The sequence below is a fragment of the Oncorhynchus clarkii genome, chromosome 10, assembly GCF_045791955.1.
Source record: "Oncorhynchus clarkii lewisi isolate Uvic-CL-2024 chromosome 10, UVic_Ocla_1.0, whole genome shotgun sequence".
NCBI classification, from domain to species: Eukaryota; Metazoa; Chordata; class Actinopteri; order Salmoniformes; family Salmonidae; genus Oncorhynchus; species Oncorhynchus clarkii.
The window spans coordinates 9,024,146-9,044,146 of NC_092156.1; the positions used below are offsets into that span (position 1 = coordinate 9,024,146).

At 45.0% G+C, this 20,001-nt stretch overlaps 1 protein-coding gene across 1 annotated transcript; it reads left to right on the top strand.

Annotated features, from left to right (window-relative positions):
- The first annotated feature begins 231 nt into the window (after nt 1-231).
- Nucleotides 232-19,302, top strand: LOC139417981 (PWWP domain-containing protein 2A-like). Its single transcript, XM_071167029.1, has 3 exons — nt 232-1,378; nt 10,804-12,764; nt 18,711-19,302. The coding sequence occupies exons 1-2, from the start codon at nt 240-242 to the stop codon at nt 12,734-12,736; spliced, it is 3,072 nt and encodes a 1,023-aa protein (XP_071023130.1). The 5' UTR covers nt 232-239; the 3' UTR covers nt 12,737-12,764; nt 18,711-19,302.
- The last annotated feature ends 699 nt before the right edge of the window (nt 19,303-20,001 follow it).

The window sequence follows — 20,001 nt, forward strand, 5'->3', positions numbered from 1 at the left end:
GCTGGTGCCTAAAATACAATACAATATCGCCCCTTGTGGCAAATGTTTACAAAACCAGACAAAGGGAGCCAATTACAAAAGTGTTTCCAGGGGTTTCTGTTGAATGACGTGGACATTGACCAGTCAACTACAACTTTGTAGTTTGCTGGCCAATCCCAAGTGGTCTTTGGTTTCAAGTAGGCGGGCTCTATCGCTATCACAGGGAGAGGACCTGACCGTAGAAGCAAAGCGGAAAGAAAATGGCGGCCGTGGCTGCGGAGCCAGGAGCTGCTGCGGCATCAACAACAACAGCGGGGAACAGTGGTGATTTCGAACCGGAACCGGTGCCGGAGGCCAAAATCGACTTCGATGCGACGCAGGAGTACGCACCAGTAATGGACCATGTTCACCAACTCAAGGATGGGGATGCAGTTCAGGAATGCAACCAGGTCCAAATGGAGCTGGTGAGCAGGCCAGACCTAGAAGCAGCGGGAAAAGCCCTCGCTGCTAGTGCAGAGGATGAACAGATCGAGGCAGGCTGTCTTGGGGTCGGTGTAGAAAAAACGGAGAACCATGCTCTCGAGGACTTTGGTTCCAAATACACCATGTCGCGAGCGGAACGTTTGAAACAGTTTTTTTCGCCGAATGTTGAACCTGCAAACGAGGTCAGTAAGCACGAGCCCTACGCCTGCCTTCAGAATAGCCCCATCTCCGATTCACAGCCATCGGTGGTCTTTTTGCATTCGTTCCCTGCGCAACCTGTGGCTACGGAGGCTGGGCTGTCGTTAGCAGAACCAGCAGAACCCATTATAGATTACGATAAGAACCCAGAATTAACCCAACCTACTAATATCGAGTGTGACTATAGAGCTTTAATTAAACCGTCTCACGAGGCTGAACTGGATCACGAACCCGCAGATGAATTTCCTTCTGTCTCCGAGTACAAGAATGACGACTCCTCAGAAGCTGCTTCGCTTGAACGTCCCCAGTCCATAGACCACGTCGACTTTCTACCAATTCTAGAGAGGGAAACAGTCCTTGGGACACCCATGGAGGCTGGTTACATGTGTGACTTTTCGAGCATAACAACCCAGAACATTCCGAGACCCGAGGTTCCTCTAATGCCAGTGGACCAGGTACCCTCCTCGGCAGAACTTGGAGACTCGTGCTCACCACAGAGGTTCGAAACGAATTTCAATGAAAGCGATCCAGTATCGAAACCCTCTCCCCCTGTGTCTGGTGCTGAAACTGAGGAGCTACAGCCTGAGTCTGTGCACAACCTGATACCTGGGTCTGAGGTTCGAGTATCTCTGGATCACATAATCGACGACGCGCTGGTGGTGTCCTTTCAGTTAGGCAAGAAAATCTTCTCCGGGGTTCTGATGGACCTATCTAAAAGGTATATTATGATCCTTCTCAGAAATGTCTCTTCAGTCATGTTTTTCTAGCTATGTCACTTCCTGTCACTTTTCTGTTCTTAAGTTTAGGTCTACACCTGGAATCATATCACTCTGTTTTGTTTACTACTGACATCCATGGTGCATACAATGTACACTCCTGAAATATGTGGTGTGTCTACATTCCTAACTTGTGCTTTGCAAACCCACGTCCCATCTTCCTAACCTTAACAGACACAGTTTTCTACTCTTGCCACAGGGCGTGGGGTCAAGCTACCATGCGACCTCTATAGGTTGACAACCAAGTCACAAAAATACAGAGAGTAACTGCTCTTATCCTCAATTATCTGGGCTGTGCTTTCGGTTTTTAGTCTTTTCAGTTTACAAAACTCATCTTGGTTTTATTTACAAAGTCCAGTTATATCAGAGGTCAACTGGAGAGGAGGATCACATGAACAGTCTATAGTGTAAGGACAGTCTTATGATGCATTTCCATACAGGATTTACCCACGTGTTTTACCCAAAAGGCCCAGAGACTTTTCTGTTTACAATTACGTGAGCCGGCACCCGTGCCTCAATGGGCCATGGCTCCGGCAGCCCTGCTCTCACTTGGGGCCAAAGCCAGGCCACTGGTACTTTTCAGCTGTCATTTTACATAACAATGGCTAACCGTGAACCTTTAACACCTTCGCACAAAGCAACACTTTTTTATTATTCAGAGGTTGTTGATTCTGCTTTTCACCAGTCCTCACTGTCAGCCCCAGCTATGTAAACAATGCCCCTAGTATATCATAAGGGTGTATACACTAGTGTAACACTGGGGTTACAGTCGAAAAGCAGCATTGGAGAATGGTGCAGTCGGTAGAGTAGAACTATGCTACTTTACCCCCCCCCCCCTCCCTCGGTGTCTGTCTTATTTTCCTCTTTGTAATTTATCACCCGCCTCATCAACACCTTTCCTCCCCCCACACACTTCTCTCTCTCACTTATCAGCTGCAGATCTATATTTAGGGTCATCGTTAAACTTTCTTATTTTTGCCTGGGGCCTATGTAAATGATCCTTATTTGGTTAAGAAAAGGTGCCATCTGCACTCACACACTTTACTAAACTATCAGAGGAAATCAACACTTTGTGGTGTTTCCCTTCACAAGCGGCTCTTTGTGGAGTTGTTCTTTAATATAATATCAGGATATCTTCATATCATTTCAGGATATCTTCATATCATTTCAGGATATCTTCATATCATTTCAGGATATCTTCATATCATTTCAGGATATCTTCATATCATATCAGGATATCTTCATATCATTTCAGGGTATAATATCAGGATATCTTCATATCCTGATATGCTATGAAGATATCCTGATATTATATCCTGAAATGATATGAAGATATCCTGATAGTATACCCAGAATTGATATCTTCATATAATTTCAGGATATCTTCATATCATTTCAGAGTATAATATCAGGATATGTTCATTTCTGGTGTTATATCGTGTAGACCAAGGCTATTAATATAGTCTATCAATACATGGAATAATATATGCTATAACTTGGGAAGCCACATTAGTTTAAATTGCTATGATAAGATCCTGAGCAGTAGTCATCTCAAAGACAATGGTCAGTTCATTGCAATGACAAGATGGAGGCCACCAAAACCTCAGGGTTTCCTTTTCCAATCTTACAACACTGTAGATAATCAGCACCCTCTACAAACAAAATACGTTAAAAAAAAATCCTTATTATTGAGTCTAAGCAGAGATCTGTATATAATGACAAGATGATTATGTCTCCGCCTTAACAATAGGAGTCGTTGTCCTAAAGAGGGGAAGGCAGGCAACATAGAAACTCATTGGGCTTATTTTGGATAGATTTTGGTGAGAGTTAAACCTCTTGTTTCGCATTTTCCTCTCTAGTTTAAGGAATCGGTTTATGGCTTTTGTTTTCCAAAAGTCCCCTGAGTGCAGGCCTTGTGCCTGTGATTGGCCAGAGTGTGTTCCATAACATAGGTCATTAGAGAACGACCTATATAGATTAGGGCCGATACCGATTTTCGAGGGTCAAGGAGACCAATTGACAATATTTTAGACTGATATTCAATATCATTAAATGTAAAAATGTTGATTACAAAATTTCCCAGAGACAGCCATGTATACATTCATTTAAAACATCTAACAAAAAATGTGATTTTGATAAAACAATCGAATTGCATTACAACCCATCGGTGATAATTTTATTTGAATGGCAAATCTTTTGATAAACTGGGTAAATTAAGATGGCAACGGCTTACTCACAATACAGGTGAATGCATATTCAACGGGAGTATTTGAGCTTGTTTGGGATGACCAGTGTCTAAGGTGCTACAGATGACATTCTGTATTCCTTCCATGTGGGACTTCTACTGGTCAACAACGTTTACATAGAAGCATCACTCCATGTCAAGCCTGTATGGAAGGACATCATATAGGCACTGCTTTTAGATTGACTATATTAAATAACATCTCTTCAATCCAAATGGGTCCAATGTAACTTAATGATTTGGTATCATGGATGCTTATGAAACTAGTATTACTTTGGTAATTTTCCGTGATCAGGATTTTTTTTGTTTGTTTCAGATGTCATGATTCATCTCTAAACAGCTCTGCTACTAGGATGAAACAACTCAATTGGCTAGTTCCGCTATCTGCCAAGAATTGGGCGGGTTGTAACTTGATTCTACTGCTACGATTGGATAGAGTTAGGCTGTGACTCCACTTCCTTTCACATCCCTCCATCGCTCATATCACTTGGTGCTGTTTACTGCTACTATGAGAACTATCTCAATGGCGATGACATTTGCTACAAAGTCATAATGTGCATAATATCTAACGAGAGCGAGGCTAGGGAAAAAATATCACGTGACGATGCAAGGTCTGTTCGAAGGACTCATATCTGAGAAGTGAGAATGGACGGAAGACACATTTCAGTTGAAGTCATTCAGTTGTACAACTGACCAGGTATCCCCCTTTCATTCAGTTGTACAACTGACCAGGTATCCCCCTTTCATTCAGTTGTACAACTGACTAGGTATCCCCCTTTCATTCAGTTGGACAACTGACCAGGTATCCCCCCTTTCATTCAGTTGTACAACTGACCAGGTTGTACAACTGACCAGGTATCCCCCTTTCATTCAGTTGTACAACTGACCAGGTATCCCCCCTTTCATTCAGTTGTACAACTGACCAGGTATCCCCCTTTTCCCTCTACAGATTTCTTGGTCCATAAACATGCAGGAAGATTTTTAGCTAGCTAAACCCATTGCCAACTTATATTTAGGTATTTTAAAACACTTGCTTCTTTCGCTATTATGACAATGATCTAATCCGACTGTCAAATGTCAGTTTACGGATACAGTTGCCTGTTGGTCAAATCAACACACCAGTAAATAGCTAATGGCCCATTGCCGAAAATGGTGCCTACCGGGAACAGTGGGTTAACTGCCTTGCTCAGGGGCAGAACGACAGATTTTTACCATGTCAGCTCAGGGATTCGACCCAGCAACCTTTCGGTTACTGGCCCAACACTCTTAAGCACTAGGCTACCTGCCGCCTACCAAGAGAAGGCCCGATAGACTAGAAAAGGCCAATATCGGCTCGATATATCGGCTTGGCCGATTATCGGTCTTTCTCTACAGATCATGTGGCGTTGTTTTCTCCATTGGATGTGTGCTCAAACGACTGTCGGTTTGAACTACAGACCTAGGCCCGGTTCCCCAAAAGCATCTTAAGGCAAAGTTCATCGTTAGAATCATCAATGGTTCTAACGATGAACAGCCATAAGATGCATTTTGTGAAACCGGGCCCTGGAACATTCCATATTCTACTTAAACACTTATCTGAAACATCAGACAAAAATCTGTATTTCGAATGATGGTGGAAATTCCACCCACCTATCATGACACTATGATATATTGCATGTACCTATCCAATAGTGATGGGGGGGGGATCGATAGTTACATATCGCGATATTATTGTTGGGCCAGTAACCAGCAGGTAGCCTAGTGTTTAGAGCGTTGGGTCAGTAACCAGCAGGTAGCCTAGTGGTTAGAGTGTTGGACTAGTAACTAGCAGGTAGCCTAGTGGTTAGAGTGTTGGACTAGTAACTAGCAGGTAGCCTAGTGGTTAGTGTTGGGCCAGTAACCAGCAGGTAGCCTAGTGGTTAGAGCATTGGGTCAGTAACCAGCAGGTAGCCTAGTGGTTAGAGTGTTGGACCAGTAACCAGCAGGTAGCCTAGTGGTTAGAGTGTTGGACCAGTAACCAGCAGGTAGCCTAGTGGTTAGAGTGTTGGACCAGTAACCAGCAGGTAGCCTAGTGGTTACAGCATTGGGCCAGTAACTGAAAGGTTGCTGGATCGAATCCCTGAGCTGATAAGGTAAAAATCTGTCGTTCTGCCCCTGAGCAAGGCAGGTAAACACACTGTTCCCCAGGCGCCGAAGACGTGAATGTCGATTAAGGGCAGCCCCTCGCACCTCTCTGATTCAGAGGAGTTGAGTTAATTGTGGAAGATGCATTCAGTTGTACAACTGACTAGGTACCTCCCTTTCCCTAACTAGTGCTAGTCGGCTGTACCTGCGCCAAAACCCAAGTATATTTCATCCTATAGCTTGTTCTCCATCTTTTTAAAGCCAACATATTTTCAGTACTTTTATTTCAATTACTGATCAAAACTAATTTTCTCAGCAGCAAATATATAGTGAGCAATATGTTTGAAACATCAGATCGCAATACACAGAGAATGGTGAGAATCACAACACGTATAGAATGGTGAGAATCACAATACATATAGAATGGTGAGAATCACAACACATATAGAATGGTGAGAATCACAACACGTATAGAATGGGGAGAATCACAATACATATAGAATGGTGAGAATCACAACACATATAGAATGGTGAGTATCACAATGCATATAGAATGGTGAGAATCACAATACATATAGAATGGTGAGAATCACAATACATATAGAATGGTGAGAATCACAACACATATAGAATGGTGAGAATCACAATACATATAGAATGGTGAGAATCACAACACATAGAATGATGAGAATCACAACACATAGAATGGTGAGAATCACAATACACAGAATGGTGAAAATCACAATACATATAGAATGGTGAGAATCACAATACATATAGAATGGTGAGAATCACAATACATATAGAATGGTGAGAATCACAATACATATAGAATGGTGAGAATCACAATACATATAGAATGGTGAGAATCACAATACATATAGAATGGTGAGAATCACAATACATATAGAATGGTGAGAATCACAATACATATAGAATGGTGAGAATCACAATACATATAGAATGGTGAGAATCACAATACATATAGAATGGTGAGAATCACAACACATATAGAATGGTGAGAATCACAACACAAATCGTATCGGCCCCTACGTATGGTGATAATATCGTGAGGTCCCTGGCCATTCCCAGCCCTATACTATCCAAATAATCCTTTTTCAGATCTAGGGGTAGAATCTGTTTCTTGACCAAGCCATCTTTTTGTCTAGCATCCCTTGATAAGGAAAGAGAAGATGGTGGTTGCGTGACAATGAAAGGTGTTGGTTGATAAGGAGGCTGCTGTGATGGAAAGCAAAGGCAGTGGCAAGGAACTGGCATGTTCCCCTGTTCATGGCTGTTTCATTAGTTGTGATCAGTCTTCCTAATCCTTGTGCAATTTTACACTTCGTGTCGGCTGTCACCGAGGAATCTGCATCTTTCGGCGGTTTCAAGGATGTTTTTAAGTAGGAACGGATGGGCTCATGGCCAGATTAATGCAAGGATGGATGTACTTGCTTTATGTAACTGCCAGGGAAGCAATTAGTTTCAACTTGACACATCCTTCTGGTTTAGAGAGATTGAATGTTTGTATGTAGCCTTCAGTGCAGTAATTATGTACAAGCATCCCAACCCTCCACGTTTAATGTTATGCTCTGAAAAAGGCCGTAGCCTACCACATTGTCCAGTTACATTTTCAGTTTCCATGATGGCTCAGTGCAGTCCAGGCCTCGTCAAGGTGACTTCTGAGGAATCCTTTTCCCCTATTCTATTAGAGAATATTCTCTATCTATCCTGTGCAGACTGTTCCACACCTTGACCCAGTGCTGTGATGTTTTATTCCTAGTCATCTGGTGTTAGCTAAAACACCATGGGCCATTATCTCTGCTCTGCTGGGGAAAAAAATATTTTCAGCCCTGATCCTCCATCCTCAACTTGAATCTTGGCTGGTGTTGTTTCATACCGTCTCCTCGCCTATGTAAACAATGCACAATCTCTCTTCAAATTAGAGAAATGACATTCTCCTTGGCCTAAATCATATCATTATAATTAGTGGTTGCTGTGACTGCATCCGTTACTGAAGTTGCCCTCACCCATGAATGGCAAGTGCATTGAAAAGCAACACTTCTCGGCATACGTTTACTCTCCCATTTGTATAGTCGTGTTTTGCCGTCGCGTTGCATTAATTTACAAGATGCTCATGTAGACATGATTAGAGGTCGGCCGATTAATTGGAATGGCCGATTAATTAGGGCCGATTTCAAGTTTTCATAACAATTGGAAATCTGTATTTTTGGGCACTGATTTGCCAATTTTCTTCAATTTTCTTTTATTTTTGTTTAAAAAAAAAATTTTATTTATTTAACTAGGCAAGTCAGTTAAGAACACATTCTTATTTTCAATGACGGCCGAGGAACGGTGGGTTAACTGCCTCGTTCAGGGGCAGAAAGACCGATTTTCACCATGTCAGCTCGGGGGATTTAATCTTGCAACCTTACAGTTAACTAGTCCAACGCAATAACGACCTGCCTCTCTCTCGTTGCACTCCACAAGGAGACTGACTGCCTGTTACGCGAATGCAGTAAGCCAAGGTAAGTTGCTAGCTAGCATTAAACTTATCTTATAACAATCAATCATAATCACTAGTTAACTACACATGGTTGATGATATTACTAGATATTATCTAGCATGTCTGACTGAGCATACAAGTATCTAAGTATCTGACTGAGCGGTGGTAGGCAGAAGCAGGCGCGTAAATATTAATTCAAACAGCACTTTCGTGCGTTTTGCCAGCAGCTCTTCGTTGTGCGTCAAGCATTGCGCTGTTTATGACTTCAAACCTATCAACTCCAGAGATGAGGCTTGTGTGACCGAAGTGAAATGGCTGGCTAGTTAGCGTGCGCTAATAGCATTTCAAACGTCACTCGCTCTGAGCCTTCTAGTAGTTGTTCCCCTTGCTCTGCATGGGTAACGCTGCTTCGATGGTGGCTGTTGTCGTTGTGTTGCTGGTTCGAGCCCAGGGAGGAGCGAGGAGAGGGACGGAAGCTATACTGTTACACTGGCAATACTGTAGTGCCAAAAAGAACATCCAATAGTCAAAGGTATATGAAATACAAATGGTATAGAGAGAAATAGTCCTATAATTCCTATAATAACTACAACCTAAAACTTCTTACCTGGGAATATTGAAGACTCATGTTAAAAGGAACCACCAGCTTTCATATGTTCTCATGTTCTGAGCAAGGAACTGAAACGTTAGTTTTCTTACATGGCACATATTGCACTTTTACTTTCTTCTCCAACACTTTGTTTTTGCATTATTTAAACCAAATTGAACATGTTTCATTATCTACTTGAGGCTAAATTGATTTTATTGATGTATTATATTAAGTTAAAATAAGTGTTCATTCAGTATTGTTGTAATTGTCATTATTACAAATAAAATCAAATTAAATCGGCCGATTAGTCGGTATCGGCTTTTTTGGTCCTCCAATAATCGGTATCGGCGTTTTAAAAATCATAATCGGTCGACCTCTAGACATGGCATAAGGAAATGGGTTGGTATTGGACAATTTGTTTTGAGTGTTTTGAGCTTTTTGTAATTTCAGCCAGTAGTTTTGAAAGTAGCTCACAAACCAAAACGGCCCCTGAAAAATTGTGCTCAATTTTGTACAACGTCATCCATTTCGTATATATGTTACATACTGCAAAAATCTAATAAAAATCCTGAAATTTGTATGTTACAAATTCCAATTTGTACAATATGTTATGAATTTGTAAATGCTTAAGATCCCATTCAATCTCTTTAAGGAAGAGTATAGATCTCCACCCGGCACAGCCAGAAGAGGACTGGCCACCCCCCAGAGCCTGGTTCCTCTCTGGCCACCCCCCAGAGCCTCTTCTACCTAGGTTCCTGCCTTTCTACATGCTTCTACATCTGCATTGCTTGCTGTTTGGGGTTTTAGGCAGGGTTTCTGTATAGGCACTTTGTGACATCGTCTGATGTAAAAAGGGCTTTATAAATACATTTGATTGATTCTCCAAAGGGGAGGAAGGGTAGTTCAGTACAGACCCACTAAGAGGTAGGATATGACCCATCGTGCCTACAATCCTTTGTGCTTTTATCACTATAGCACATTCAGAGATCCATTTATATGAGATGAAAGGCAGGTTCCAAACGAGTTCAGGAAGCCAAGCTAGTGCTCTGTGAGATGTTCACAGCGATGGGGAACAGATGTTTTGATCAAGAGGGACCTTTCAAGAATAAACACATTTTCTCTACCGCTAAACATACAAATATGTATTTTACTGTTATAAGGAAGGTAAATTCTTCAAGTTAGTGGTTTTATAATTTTATTATACTATATTTAGAAAGCATATAAGTCATTTCAAGCCTTATTCATCCAGTTTTGTTGACTAGGAAATGCGGCGTATAAAATATTTCAGATTTTTATCATATTTGCACTGTGTCCTCAAAAGTGACTACACCTCAGCCATGTATAACTATTTTGACCAGAAAGGTGAGATTTTAACCTTTCTTGGAGTGTGCAACATTACTAGCTATTGTTTATGGTCTTCTCATGATAAATAACTACTTTCGGGGATTACGTAGATTACATGGAGTTATATTTAAGTGATTTTAAGACTTCATTGTTACTGACTCACTTTCTATTTTTAATGAATAAAGTTGGAGGGAAGTTTAGCATTAATATTGTAAACAAAGCTTAGTTTCCTGCTGTGTTTTCAGGGCCTTGTAGTTACCTACGGTGGTTTTGTGTTTGTCTGTGGGAACTCCTTTGATCTCATGCAACACACATTTAGTGTGCCGCTGTTCTTCACAGCACTCTTTTTATGTCTGAAACTTTACTCCTTGCATGTTCAGGATTTAATGGCTTTAGATGTATGTACTAAATGTACCTATGTAGGCCTGAAATTATTAGAAATGTCTTGAATTAGCATGAAATGTCAGAAATACAAGAAACACTCAAAACAAACAAAGCCAATGAATGATATGAGTTATTTTGTTGTTGTTGTTGTGGATGAGTTATCCACAGTTTCTAAATCCTCTCAACTTTCTATTCTCAGGTTTGGACCCTATGGAATTCCAATCACTCTGTTCCCGGAGAGAGAATACAAGGATAAACCTGAATCTATGCAGCTAAAGATGGAACAACACCAGCCAGAGACCGAGAATGTGGAAAAGCCAGTCCAGGAAAACCCTGATGGCCAAGTCGCCACAGTGCCCGAACCGAACCCTGACCCCCAGCCTAACCCATGGACTTCAAAACCTCCCCCACTGTTTCAGGAAGGCGCCCCTTACCCTCCCCCTTTGTTCATCAGGGACACCTACAACCAGTCGATACCTCAGCCGCCTCCCCGCAAGATCAGGCGGCCCAAGCGCAGGCTGTACCGCGAGGAGCCCACCTCCATCATGAACGCCATCAAGTTGCGGCCCCGTCAGGTGCTCTGTGACAAGTGCAAGGGCGCTGTCACGACAGTGGACAAGAGGGAGCCACGCAGAGGCCCCGTGTCGGACTCTAGGAGCGAGGATGCCAAGCGGAGACGCAACGACAGCGCTGTCAGCAAGCGGCCGCGCAACGACCCCCGCTCAGAGGAGAAGAGCCGTGCTGCTGAGGTGACCAAACGGCAGGTCTCCTCTTCTTCCTCCTCTCTGGGCCAGGTGAAGGGCGGAGCTGGAGGGAACAGGGTTCTGAGGGCGACCTCCACCACAACATCATCACCGCCGGTGAACAGCGGCTCCAGAGTCCAGCTCAATGCCAAGAAAGTGCTGCAGAGCAAAAATGTTGATCACTCCAAGGCCCGCGAGGTGCTAAAACTGGCCAAGGCCCAGAAGAGGCAGAGGGAGACTACGGTAGTCACTGACAGCAGTGGCAACGCCAAGACGATGACGAGGGCAGCCGCCCTGCAGGAGGCTCACGCCCACCAGAAGGTCCACTTCACTCGGCGGTTGCAGCAGATCAGCGGGGTGGGACCAAGCAGCGCCACCCCTCTGCCACCCAGGCGGCTGCAGCAGATCAGCGGGGTGGGACCAAGCAGCGCCACCCCTCTGCCACCCAGGATGCGCATCAAGCCCCAAAGGTACCGTAATGAAGAGAACGACTCTTCTACATGTAAACCGCCTTGCCTGGAGAAAGTGCCGGGAAGTGGCTGTTTGTCCCCTCCAAAGCCAGACGCGCCCCGCTGCACCGCCACATGCTCCTCCTCCTCCTCCTCCTCCTGCTCCACAGGCCAGGCCGCTGCTGCTGAAAGCCAGGGCCCAGATAACGGGCCAGAACCTGAGGTTTGTCCTCAGCCCCAAGTGGAGCCCCCCACAGCCACGGAGCACGGTGACCCCAAGGCGGAGCCGGAGGAGCAGGGGGGGCAGGAGGAGAGGCGGGAGACGCGTGGCAGCAAGGCTGGCAACCTTGTCGTTTTCATGAACCTTAACCCCGGCCAGCCGGACTCCTCTAATACCTCTATGTGCAGCGTTGATAGTGCAGACGACTTAAAGTCCTCAGACTCAGAGTGTAGCTCTACGGAGAGCTTTAACTTTCCCCCTCCCGGTCGCCCCTCGCCCCCTGTCCCCGGCACGTCCTCAGCAGTCGCTGACCCGTCGCCTGCCCCTACGGAAGAGAAAAAGCCCTGTAAATCTCAGAAAGTGTTTTCTAAAAATGTGTCTAAGTGTGTCTCTCTGGAGGGCAGGACCATTTGCGTAGGGGACATTGTTTGGGCCAAAATATATGGCTTTCCCTGGTGGCCAGCCCGCGTCTTAGGCATCCAGATCAGTCGTAAAGATAATGGGCTCTTAGTCAGGCAGGAGGCCCGTGTCGCCTGGTTCGGTTCACCCACCACCTCCTTCCTGGCTCTTGCACAGGTCGCCCCTTTTCTAGAAAGCTTCCAGTCACGCTTCGACAAGAAGAGAAAGGGCTTGTACCGTAAAGCCATCACAGAGGCCGCCAAGGCTGCCAAGCAGCTCACTCCCGAGGTTCGCGCCTTGCTTACACAATTCGAGACGTGAGGTGGTGTGCTTTGGGGGAAAAGGAAAGGTAGGCAAAAATGGCACCCGCTTTCGTCCCCCCCCCCTGCATCTCTCCCCTGCTCGTCACCTACAGGGCCCCCTCACCTTCCAGGGAGAAAGAAACTAAATATTTCAGGCCAGAACACAACCAGTAATCTTTTTTTTGTTGTTTTTGTACGCTTGAAAAGGGACTGGATGGTATGGGGTTATGAACCTTGCTGGGTAAATAAGGATGGCAGTGTATTTTTACTTTATCAAGGATCACCTTTTCCAACCTGGTGGAAATCTGGTAATTGTATATTTTAGGAACATTTTTATTCACTGGTCAGTGATTTGGAATATTCGCCTTTTACTTCTTAAATTGAAGCCTTTAAATGTCACTCTTTGTGCAAAGAAACTTACGTCATGTTTTAACACCGCGGGTTCATAGGTTGATCGATCGAGTTCCGCTGCCAATTGTCAAAATCTTAGAGACAAAAGGGTATTTCTTTCAGTCTATGCAACAAACGGTTCAGTGTCAGATACTGTGAATGGAAAGATACAGGATCTGAGCAGGAGTAGATATTATGCATCTGTACGGGTGGAAGACATGCTGTAGCTGTGATGTGACCAGGAAGTGGATTTGAAGAGAGAGCAGGAATAGGGGCTCATGTATCTGCTGTACCTCGGACATAGTCATAGCTGCCTGGCTGTGGGAGCTGCCTGGCTGTGGGAGCTGCCTGGCTGTGGGAGCTGCCTGGCTGTGGGAGCTGCCTGGCTGTGGGAGCTGCCTGGCTGTGGGTGCTGCCTGCCAGGACTTTCCAGACAGTTGAGCCTTGGTAGTAAGGAGCCTTTAAGCCAGACAGGTGAGCCGGGGTGGTGAGGAGCCTTTAAGCCATACAGGTGAGCCGGGGTGGTGAGGAACCTTTAAGCCAGACAGGTGAGCCAGGGTGGTGAGGAGCCTTTAAGCCAGACAGGCGAGCCGGGGTGGTGAGGAACCTTTAAGCCAGACAGGTGAGCCGGGGTGGTGAGGAGCCTTTAAGCCAGACAGGTGAGCCGGGGTGGTGAGGAACCTTTAAGCCAGACAGGTGAGCCGGGGTGGTGAGGAACCTTTAAGCCAGACAGGTGAGCCGGGGTGGTGAGGAACCTTTAAGCCAGACATGCGAGCCGGGGTGGTGAGGAACCTTTAAGCCAGACAGGTGAGCCGGGGTGGTGAGGAGCCTTTAAGCCAGACAGGTGAGCCTTGGTAGCTAGGAGCCTTTAAGCCAGACAGGTGAGCCGGGGTGGTGAGGAGCCTTTAAGCCAGACAGGTGAGCCGGGGTGGTGAGGAGCCTTTAAGCCAGACAGGTGAGCCTTGGTAGCTAGGAGCCTTTAAGCCAGACAGGTGAGCCGGGGTGGTGAGGAACCTTTAAGCCAGACAGGTGAGCCTTGGTAGTGAGGAGCCTTTAAGCCAGACAGGTGAGCCGGGGTGGTGAGGAGCCTTTAAGCCAGACAGGTGAGCCGGGGGTGGTGAGGAGCCTTTAAGCCAGACAGGTGAGCCGGGGTGGTGAGGAACCTTTAAGCCAGACAGGTGAGCCGGGGTGGTGAGGAACCTTTAAGCCAGACAGGTGAGCCGGGGTGGTGAGGAGCCTTTAAGCCAGACAGGTGAGCCGGGGTGGTGAGGAACCTTTAAGCCAGACAGGTGAGCCGGGGTGGTGAGGAGAGGAGGATGGTGTGCTGCTCCTCATCCCCTCTCAAAATAGAGATGGCTATTGATACAGTGCCCCCCCCCCCCACCCCCACCCATATTTCTACAGTGCTACTACATACTCTAGTTCCCTTGACTCTCTTCTTGGCCTCCACACTCCCCCAGTCTCTGTTCTTCTATCTGACTGTGTCCTGTCTACCTAATGCTCTACTGAGTTATCCAAGACTGTTCTATTCCTACTTCTCTAATCTTCCTAGCTAGCGCCTTGGTTTTTCATACATAAAATGATGCCCAGTTGTTTTAAAATCACTGATTTAATGAATTGTCTGCATCGGGACATTTTCAACAAACATTTAGTTGATGCAGCGAAAGCTTCCCATTCCAATGATATTGAGTCGACTAGCTTTGGCCGTGGGAAGCCATTTTAGTTACTCCTCACATAGACCGATGTGATATGGTAGCACGTTACATGGGAGTGACTATATTTTTTTGCCAATTGTGTTAAACTTTTACTATGGGTTTGCCATATCTTGTTGATTTATTACGTTTTACAGTGATTTCTCAGTTTCCGTTGTTAGACCCACTTGACCCTAATTTGAAGTGGGAAATGTGTGTGGATTTTTATTTGGTGCGTCTGAACTTTATCTTCTATCACTTCCTTCACTGCTTGGCTAATCTCGTATGACTGTGAATCTTGATTTTATATATTATGTACAGTACAATCTGTATCAAATTATTTAGAGCTTTCATGATGATTCATGTTAAAGGGTTTTCTTTAGTGTGACTGAGGGGAGGGCGGGATGAGGAAAGGTGACCTCTCCTGCTGGCTGAGGGGGGGGGGGGGGGGGGTTGTGGGAAATTGAATCATCCTGGCTGAAAGGGGGGGTGGGGGGGAATGGAAATAACCTCTCCTGCTGGCTGTAGGGGGGGGGGGGGGGGGGGGGAGATGACCTATTCTGGCTGAAGGGGGGGGGGGGGGGTTGTGAAGAAAGATGACCTATCCTGGCTGGGGGGGGGGGGGATATGACCCATCCTGGCTGAAAGGGGGGGTGGGGGGGAATGGAAAGAACCTCTCCTGCTGGCTGTAGGGGGGGGGGGGGGGGAGATGACCTATTCTGGCTGAAGGGGGGGGGGGGGGGGGGTTGTGAAGAAAGATGACCTATCCTGCCTGAAAAGGGGGAGGGGAGGGGAGGGGGGGGTGAAGATGATCTGTTCTGTAATTATGGGTTCACTTCAGATTTGACCACTTCATCACAAAAATGATGAACTACATTTCCTAAATATGTTACTAGCCACTCTGACTAAATATGAAACGTACATACAGTAAAGACTAACATTGCCTCACTTTTGCCCTTTTGGCCCGAACAGGTAGAGATCAGAGGCCTCTTGCTTGGTAGCACACACTGACCTGACCATGGTTACAAGCAGAGACAAGTATGGTTATGACAGTTGGCTCTGTTTCTTTCTGACCTCTATCATCTGTTTGCAGATCAGAGAATGCTGTATAGGAGACACAAAAAAAAACACGTTGAAAAGTAACATTTGATGAACACTTGTGTAAATGTTTTCTGCTGTTTTTTAAAAAGTATATAAATAAAATGTAAACTTTAAAGAATCTGCCCTAAGTTGTCGTCATTTTAGTGCTCCTACTTCCATTAACATCTACAAATCCAATGACGTTTATAAGTCTTCAGTTTCACCTTGAAACAAGCTGTTATAAAGACATTGATGGTCATTTGGAATTCGAGATACTTCTATTGTCTCTTTTGCACCAAGTGCGCGGGGCCTTTTAAGTTGACAAGGGGCCTTTTAAGTTGACAAGGGGCCTTTTATGTTGACAAGGGGCCTTTTATGTTGACAAGGGGCCTTTTATGTTGACAAGGAGCCTTTTAAGTTGACAATGGGCCTTTTATGTTGACAAGGGGCCTTTTAAGTTGACAATGGGCCTTTTAAGTTGACAATGGGCCTTTTAAGTTGACAATGGGCCTTTTAAGTTGACACTGGGCCTTTTATGTTGACAAGGGGCCTTTTAAGTTGACAAGGGGCCTTTTATGTTGACAATGGGCCTTTTATGTTGACAATGAGCCTTTTATGTTGACAATGGGCCTTTTATGTTGACAATGGGCCTTTTATGTTGACAATGGGCCTTTTATGTTGACAAGGGGCCTTTTAAGTTGACAAGGGGCCTTTTAAGTTGACAAGGGGCCTTTTAAGTTGACAAGGGGCCTTTTAAGTTGACAAGGGGCCTTTTAAGTTGACAAGGGGCCTTTTAAGTTGACAATGGGCCTTTTATGTTGACAATGGGCCTTTTATGTTGACAATGGGCCTTTTAAGTTGACAAGGGGCCTTTTAAGTTGACAAGGGGCCTTTTATGTTGACAAGGGGCCTTTTATGTTGACAAGGGGCCTTTTAAGTTGACAATGGGCCTTTTATGTTGACAATGGGCCTTTTAAGTTGACAAGGGGCCTTTTAAGTTGACAAGGGGCCTTTTAAGTTGACAAGGGGCCTTTTAAGTTGACAAGGGGCCTTTTATGTTGACAATGGGCCTTTTATGTTGACAAGGGGCCTTTTAAGTTGACAATGACCACGCCTTTTAAAATGGAGCTTGTGGTCTTTACATTAGCTGCGATTTTACTACAACATTTTGTGGGGCTTTTATTAAATAGCAGACCTGTATGAAAACACATTTGCCAGACAAGGCCCCTGTCTGTCACCTGGGGCTGTTAGCCAGACAAGGCCCCTGTCTGTCACCTGGGGCTGTTAGCCAGACAAGGCCCCTGTCTGTCACCTGGGGCTGTTAGCCAGACAAGGCCCCTGTCTGTCACCTGGGGCTGTTAGCCAGTCAAGGCCCCTGTCTGTCACCTGGGGCTGTTAGCCAGACAAGGCCCCTGTCTGTCACCTGGGGCTGTTAGCCAGTCAAGGCCCTAGGTGTCACCTGGGGCTGTTAGCCAGTCAAGGCCCTTGTCTGTCACCGGGGGCTGTTATATGAATGATAATGGGAGGAAAAGGGGGAATATGGTAGAAAAATGTTGCGCAAAATCATTCCTTTTATTGAACAGAGTTTCTTACCTGCAAACAGATATAGGACCTATCTATCACCTGGTCAGACCATTACTACTGTTCCAACGGGCTGATAGGCCTTACAGTAATAATTGTCTGACTAGGCAATAATTTAATAGCTAGGTCACACAGAACAAATCAACTTTTATATGTCACATGCTTCGTAAACAACAGGTGTGGAACAACAGTGAAAGACATACTTACGGGCCCTTCCCAACAATGCAGAGAGAGACGTAATAATAATATACACAATGTAATGGTAACCTGGCTATATACACGGCGTACCAGTACTGAGTCGATGTGCAGGGGTACGAGTTAATGGAGGTAAATATGTACACAACCAGTCTTATGACTTGGAGGTAGAAGATGTTCAGGGTCCTGTTGGTTCCAGACTTGACGCATCGGTACCGCTTACCGTGCGGCAGCCGAGAGAACAGCATGACTGACACCGTTCTGGTACAGAGGTCCTGCATGGCAGATCATTGACTTCATAGGCTATAATGGAAAAAGAACCATTGCTAAAGTGCTGTCAGTCAGTGGATTGAAAGCAGTGATTTTGTAAATGAAATGGTACTGTGAAGTAACGTTTTTGGTGTGAAATACAAAATTAAAAGACAACCTATATATATGTATGTTAAAGGAGAGGCATACACAACCTTACTTAAATAAAACAATCCACTCGGCAGCAGTCTAGGTTATCTGGCTTGAATCTCAAGGACATTTGAATATTCCGTTGAGTTAAATGCACGGCAGACCAGCAAACTGCTGAACCGTTTATGACCGAACACGATGACTCATTTGTGATGTCTATCTTGGTTTGCCACTGTCAGATACTTGCTAGGCTGAGACATCCGTACAGGACAACTCAGGTAGAGATCCCTCATTGTGATATACATGTGTTCTCGAGTCTGCACGTAAAGCCATTGTAGCGTGAACAATGTACCGTTTACTCAAAGGAGTACAAGGTTAATTCCCGAGTTCACTGGAGTCCCCTCAAAAACCTTGTGTTGTTGGCTGACTAATGACCTACAGTCCATATTCAATGCACATTTTAGTATTTGGATGAATGGCCGTCCTGCCAGGTACCATAGGATCGCCTTTTTCAATAATGTCTGTGCTTGGATTTTTTTTTAAAGGCTATTTTTTTATGGCTATTGAATGTGCTTTCTTACGGCCAGATACAGCAAGAACGTCCTCTGATTTGGATTAAAAGGTCCCTGATGTGTCCATCTCTCTCTTCTCTTCCAGCGCTGCAACGCTGAAGGGCTGCTGACGGGGTCTTGACTCCTAACACCGCCATTGGTTGCAAGACTGTCGAACGGAAGGACGTGTCCAGAATTGACGGAGACATGTCATGGACATAATTATTTTTTATTTAAGTATCGGAAAGAAGGAACATTTATATATTTATAATGGCAAGCAGACCTACTCCTCCAGGCCTATCCATCTGATTTGTTTTGAGCAGGGCGTCCATTTCCTCAAGAATGTGATCTTCGTTTGAGTGGAGACCTCTGCAGTAGACAAGCACACGTGGGTTCTCTGACTGTTATTGGTATCTATTACAGACGTTGTGACAGGACTTTGCAGGGTTTTATAGTAGGTTGATCAGTGATCTTGAAATGCAAAGACAGAGAGCTTTGGGCCAGTAACAGGTCGCTTGTTCGAATCTCTTGAGGCGACTAGGTGAAAAATCTTATCGATGTGCCCTTGAGCAAGGCACTTAACCCGACGAATTGCTCCTGTAAGTCGCTCTGGATAAGAGCGTCTGCTAAATGACTAAAATGTCAATGTAAAAAAAAGAAAGGAATAAAAACAATACTATGTAAGATAAAATAAAAAATGTAGTGCAATAAAGATTGCATGTGCTATGCTATTGCAGTGCAGTCGCAGAAAAATGGGTTTTGTTGTGCGGGAAATATGATCTTGGTGTCTGTCTCTGCCACAACCATAAATTGGCTCCTGTTATTCCACAGTGAGCTACCAGCTGAGCTACAAGCAGCCTTAGGGCTCGATTCAATCCGTATAGCTGAAGTCCAGCATTTTATAACGCGCTGGAACACTGCTTTTACATTTCTATCATGCTCGTAGCGCAGCTCTTCACGGATCGAATTGAGCCCTGCTGAACACCTCCAAATGTCTAGAATGTTCCTGGGGAGCTGCAGTACTTGAGGTGTGTCGTCTACAGTTGACAGTCAAATACAGGAAAACAAAGATGGGCCTCTATCACACTCAGTGTCGTGTGACTTCACACTGTCTTTCACCCTTCCCTTGGTTCTCTCCCCTTTATCCAGCTCAAAGAGGTTATGACATTAAAATGTGTGAATTTAAGAATTACATGTCATTTTCCTTGCCAGCTGTCCCTCCTCACTCTCTTTCTCTAGGGTCAAACCAACCTACATACAGTATTCATCTTCCTCCCCGAGTCCCCCCCGCCCCTCACATCAAGACACATAGGGCCAGTTGACTTGACCCCGGAGGCCATGATGTGACACAGGCCATATTGGGGATTCCAAAAGGGAAACATTGTCAGTCAGGAGCA